At 43.0% G+C, this 5,545-nt stretch overlaps 1 protein-coding gene across 1 annotated transcript in view; it reads left to right on the top strand.

The window, feature by feature from the left end:
* The window catches only part of Dnajc8 (DnaJ heat shock protein family (Hsp40) member C8), a 34,367-nt gene extending 29,080 nt beyond the window's left edge, over positions 1 to 5,287 (top strand). Inside the window, exons 3-5 of the mRNA XM_023703036.1 lie at positions 1,884 to 1,975; positions 3,436 to 3,511; positions 4,796 to 5,287. Coding sequence (XP_023558804.1) covers positions 1,884 to 1,975; positions 3,436 to 3,511; positions 4,796 to 4,918 — 291 coding nt within the window. The 3' untranslated portion in view covers positions 4,919 to 5,287. The remainder of the gene's footprint in view (positions 1 to 1,883; positions 1,976 to 3,435; positions 3,512 to 4,795) is intronic.
* The last annotated feature ends 258 nt before the right edge of the window (positions 5,288 to 5,545 follow it).

Raw genomic sequence — 5,545 nt, 5'->3', positions numbered from 1 at the left:
TTTTTTTTTTTTTTTAAAGATTTTTTTGGGAGGCCGGAGAGATGGCTCAGTAGAATAAGCGGAATATAGAGGAAAGACTGTCTTGCTGCTTCCTCGCAACTTCCTGTTTCACTGCTTTTGCTCACAGCAAACAGTCCCACTTGTGTGGCAGTGCTGCCTGAGAACTGTCAGGCCATGTTTTGTGCTAGCCACCTGCCGTGAGTTTACTGGGCTAGTGTTTAGAGGTTTGTTTGTTTGTTTTTTTAAGTCCAATTTTCTCCCCTTTGTCTCCTTAAGTTCTTTTTGAACGTAACCTTTTCCTTTTAAATTGCTAGGAGGGGCCAGGAATATAGCTCAGTGGCATAAGCACCTGCCTGGCAAGTGAAAGGTCTCAAGTTCGATCCCTAGTACCAGTCTGTTAATTGCTAGGAACCCCGGCTTTTCTCCTTGAGATGTATCTTGGTCTGTTTCCCACATTGACCTCTAACTCCAGGGCTCAAGTTCTGCTCCTGCATTAACCTCTCAGAGTGCTAGGATTATAGAAGGCAAAGTGCCCCTAATTTTTTTAGTTGTTTTTTCCTGATTCTGAAGAAGAACGTGATGATAATAGAAAGTTTGGAAGTAGTAGAATGGTACCAAAAAGTGCAAATCACTAATACCTGTCTGTCCAAGAGAGTTTGTAGTATTTTATTTTATTTTTTTGTCTTTTTGTAAGTGTCTCACTATGAAGTTTAGGCTGGCATTGAGGTCACTTTGTAACCCAGTGTGGTCTCAAACTCTCGGTGATCCTCCTGCTTCAGCCTTCTGAATGTGGGGATTATAGGCATGCGCCACCACACCTGGCTGAGTTTGTAGTGTTTAATTACTGAAATACTCATTACAGAGTCCTTCACCCATTTGATGTTGTTCTTATAGGAGACAGATTTCTCAGCATTCCATTGAGCTGTGCCTGGAAGGTGACAGTATTAAAAAGAAGTAGCAGAAAATTTGAGACTCCTTTATTTCCCTTTTTCTCTGTGTAGGTGTCTTTCTGTGTCTCGAATTTTAGGATGTAGGCTCTATTGGCATAAACCTGTAATCCCAGCATTTAGGAGGCTGAAGCAGGATTGCTCTTGAGTTCAAGGTCAGCCTGGGCTACAAAATGAGTTCAAGGCCAGCTTGTACTGCTATAGGGAAACCCTGTCTCAAAAAGACAATCATATTGGGAAGAGCAAATTCTAAAGATAAAATATGAAAACAGTCTTGGTTGTTTTTTTCTATTTTGGGTTTTTGGGGTTTTTTTGAGCCTAGGTCTCCTGATGCCTAGGTCTTCCTGTGTAGCTTAGACTGACCTCAAGCTCCTAATTCTCCTGCCTCAGCTTCTTGAGTGCTGGATTTAGGAACTCTTGAAGCTGTGCATTGTGTTGCATGCCTGTAATCTCAGCCCTTCTGAAGATGAGGTAGGAAGATCCTGAGTTTGAATTCTGACTGGGCAGTGTACATTGCAACTTAGTTAAGACCTGTCTCAAAATGAAAAATACCAACCCTCCCAAAACAAAAAATAACCAGGGGGCCGGGGAGATGGCTCAGTAGAATAAGTGCTTCCCTGGCAAGCAGAAGGGCCTGAGTTCAATCCCCGGTTCCTTCAAAATAAAATAAAGTAACCAGTAAGGGTGGGGAGTATAGCTCAGTGTGATGGTCCTGGGCTTGATTTCTCAGTGCCACTGAAAAAAGATATTATTAGGTATATCAGGTATCTGGATTATTTATCTCTCAAGAGAGGCAGTATTATTTTGTGTTTTTTTTCTGAAGAATGTTTTTTTGCCCAGTTTTAATCTGCTTTTGTCTTGAACTTCATATATAAGAACTTGAATTTCTGGTAAAATATTTATTTCTATTTTCCTTTGTACTTGATTTTCTTACAGTTCAAACAAGCTGTGTATAAACAGACCATGAAACTGTTTGCTGAGCTGGAAATTAAAAGAAAAGAGAGAGAAGCCAAAGAGATGCATGAAAGGTACATATATGTATATTTACTTAAAGCACAACTAAATTAGCTATGTTAAAAAAAAAAATTAAATAAATAAATAAATATATGGTACAGGGTCTGGCTGCATATTTTGTACTCATAGTGATCATCCTGTCTCAGCCTCCCCAGCACTGGCATTACAGGCATGTGCCACCATGCCTAGCTTCGGTGGCTGGCATGGCACACCTGGGATTCTGGGGCCAGGTATGGAACCCAGGTCCTTGCACTTGCCAGACAGGCACTTAGATTGCTCAGCTGTCTCCCCAGCCTTTTTTTTTCTTTTTCTCTTTTTGAGACAAGTTTTGCTATGTAGTTCAGGCTGGCCTTGAACTCACTGTGGTTCTCCTGTTTCAACTCAGAGAGTGCTGGGTTATAGGCATGTGCCACCATACCTGGCTGAGCAGTACATAATTTTAGAGACTGTCTAAAGTAGTTAGCCGAAATAGTCAAGCTTTTGAGTCCTCAGAGTAAGAAGTTTTTTATTCCGTTTTTGGGAAATACTGAATAGATCTGTCCATAGAGAATTTATTTACACAAGAATTCTGTGTTTTCTTCGTGACTTTCTGGAAATGAAATAAATAGACAATTAGTGAAGCCATTATATTGAATTTTCTTGGGACTTATGGCCAGAACTTTTGTGGGACTTGTCATTTCAGCTCTGGTGACGTGTAGTACTATATTATCTTTTTGTGGTCAGTACTTTTTTTTTTTTTTTGTGGTACCGGGGATTGAACTCAGGACCCTGCATTTGCCAGGCCATCACTTATTCTACTGAGCTATCTCCTCAGCCCTCTTTTTGTGGTCATAAGAAATACCAAGCCGGGCATGGTGGTGTGTGCCTATAATCCCAGCACTTGGGAGACTGAGGCAGGAGGATTGTTGTGAGTTGGAGACCAACCTGGGCTACAAAGTGAACTCAAGGCCAGCCTGAATTGCATAGGGAGACCCCATCTCAAAAAGACAAGAAAACCCTAAAAAACAAGTTTGATTTGTTTTCTACATTTATATTGTTGATTGGTGTTTAACAATAACTATATTTTTATGCTAGTTATATGAAAGGTCCTTACTGTAGAATTGAGTTTTTTTCAGAGATTTTAATCGAGAACCTTCACTATCATGTTCATTCCACTGAAATAAGGTGGTCTATGTTATTGACAAAGCTTTGTCACTGACTGTCACTAATTTCGTCACCAAACCTCAGATTGCTGTTCACAGGCTGTTTGATTACACTATCTGCCTATCTAGGTACCAAGCATATTTATATCTTTCTAAACCCCTACTCACAGTCTGATTTGCATGTTTTAGAATGAGACCTTCCTACAGATAATTGAGCCCTTTTAGAGAGCCGGGACCTGTGTACACTTCTGGTTGATGGGGACACATCTTAACTTGCAGTTAATACAGTCTATCAGCATCACATAAATACTTTGGCTGTTCTTTTCTCCTAGGAAACGACAAAGGGAAGAAGAGATTGAAGCTCAAGAAAAAGCCAAACGAGAAAGAGAGTGGCAGAAAAACTTTGAGGTAAATGGCCATGGTGGCCAGGCTTCTTATTCTGGAGTAAGGAAACTTGGCCCTGGGGCGTGTCCAGGGTTGAGCAGGGCAGGTAGAGGGAAATGGGGTTTGTGGGGAAGAGTGGTAACTGTACCAGCCGGGCCTGGTGCTGGCTCAGCCTCCTGGGAGCTCTGTGGCCTTGCCCATGACCAGGAGGATCCCCAAGGGGGTTTTGGGGGAGTGTGGTAGGTACAGCTGCCAAGTGGGCCTGAGAAAAATGGATTGCACACTTCATTTAGGGAATAAACATTGAGTAGCACCCTACTAAGAAGACTGTTAGTAGAGACTAAGGTTCTTGTGACCCCACTGTCCTTCCTATAGAGGGAACTTTTGAACTTGACTCCTCTTAGAAACCTTTAGGTGTTCAGCTAGTTTCTGAGTTGTAGCAACAGTTGGTCTTGCCTTTGAGGATATAGGACTTAAGGGAGGGGTGGCTAACCAGAGTCAATGCCTTTGTTTCTGTGCCCTTTCATGTATGAGAAGGAAGAAAACGAGTAGGCCGCTTCCTAACAAGGTGGAGATCGCTGTGTCTTTCTCAGCACAGCTGTGTTTTTGGGGGCAGTAAGAGGATATAGCTATATGGTTTTGAAGAAATAATTTAACCTCACTGTTACCATTTGTGAAATGTTAGTGGTAATCCATACAGCATTTAGCTTTTGTTACATATGTTTTGTTCGTTGAGATAGGGTCTCACTATGTAGTTGAGGCTGACCTTGAATTCACTATGTAGCCCAGGCAGGCCTCAAACTCGTGGTCATCCTCCTGCCTTAGCCTCCCAAGTGGGTAGGTGTGTGCTACCATGCTGGGCTATTACTTAGGTTTTGTGAGCGTTAGAAGTGATGTATGCCCTGAGTTCCACCGCAGCACTGTAAAGGTAAAACAAAAACAAAATCCAAAAGCTCAGAGGGCTCCAACAAATGGAGGTTGTGTTGTGCTGTGTTAGTGGCTATGTCCGGCTCTTCCATCCTGGAGCTCATCCTGCCTTCTAGAGACAGTGTCCTTCTTTCCAGAGCCCTGGAAATGAAAGCAAAACTCTTGTTTTTTTGAGATAGAGTCTCACTGTGTAGTTCAGGCTGACCTCAAGCAGCAATCCTCCAGCAGCAGCCTCTGGAATGCTGGGATTGCACATGTGTGCCACCATGTCTGATGAGAGTACAACTTTGCTGGCCCAGGCTGGGGTACAGGAGCATGGGGAGATGGCAGGGAAGGTTCTAGTCTCTTCACCTCAAACTTTTTTTGGTCCTTTCTCCTTAGGAAAGTCGAGATGGTCGGGTGGACAGCTGGCGAAACTTCCAAGCAAATACAAAGGGGAAGAAAGAAAAGAAAAATCGGACCTTCCTGAGACCACCAAAAGTGAAAATGGAGCAGCGCGAGTGACCGGCTGGGTCCAGCCGCAGAACCCTGCCCTGGCTCTTTCTTTCCTGCTTTGAAGGACTCATTCTTTCCTCCCACCTCCACCCAAACATAGAGTAGTATTTGCTTTTTAGTCCATTTTGTTTTCAATACAATTTAATATCAATCAGAGTAATTCTTTTGTACATTGAAAGGAGGGGCATGGTTTTAAAAAAAAAAAAAACCTCCCCGATCCCTCACCCCTAGAACAACCAGGATTGGAAGGTGCCACCATTGATGCTGCCTTCTCTTCCCACAGCCTGTAACTTAATGTTTTGTACTTCACTGAATTGCGATGTTTAGAAACTTCATGTATAGTTCGTGGAAATCATCCAATTAAACATATTGCTTACAGTGGTGTTCCTGTGACTTCAGAGATGAACCTGGGCCACCTTAGGAAGCCCCTCCGTGTTGCTTGTTTGCTTCTGGCTCTGCCATTTTTTGAAGCTCCACATTGGTCAGGAAAGGCAGTATGGGCATGGAGGACACGGAACAGTCAGTGGCCTAAAGCTTTGCTGTCCTGGTGTTTAGCACGTGCCCTTCTGTCTAGCCGTCAGAGTGGAATGAGGCTTCTGGCCACCCGAACCTGTCCACTCTCCAGAGAGCTAGTCA

The sequence above is a fragment of the Octodon degus genome, unplaced genomic scaffold (assembly GCF_000260255.1).
Source record: "Octodon degus isolate 3935 unplaced genomic scaffold, OctDeg1.0 scaffold00163, whole genome shotgun sequence".
NCBI lineage: Eukaryota > Metazoa > Chordata > Mammalia > Rodentia > Octodontidae > Octodon > Octodon degus.
Note: the sequence above shows the minus strand (reverse complement) of the source record. Positions and strands in the feature narration are given on the sequence as shown.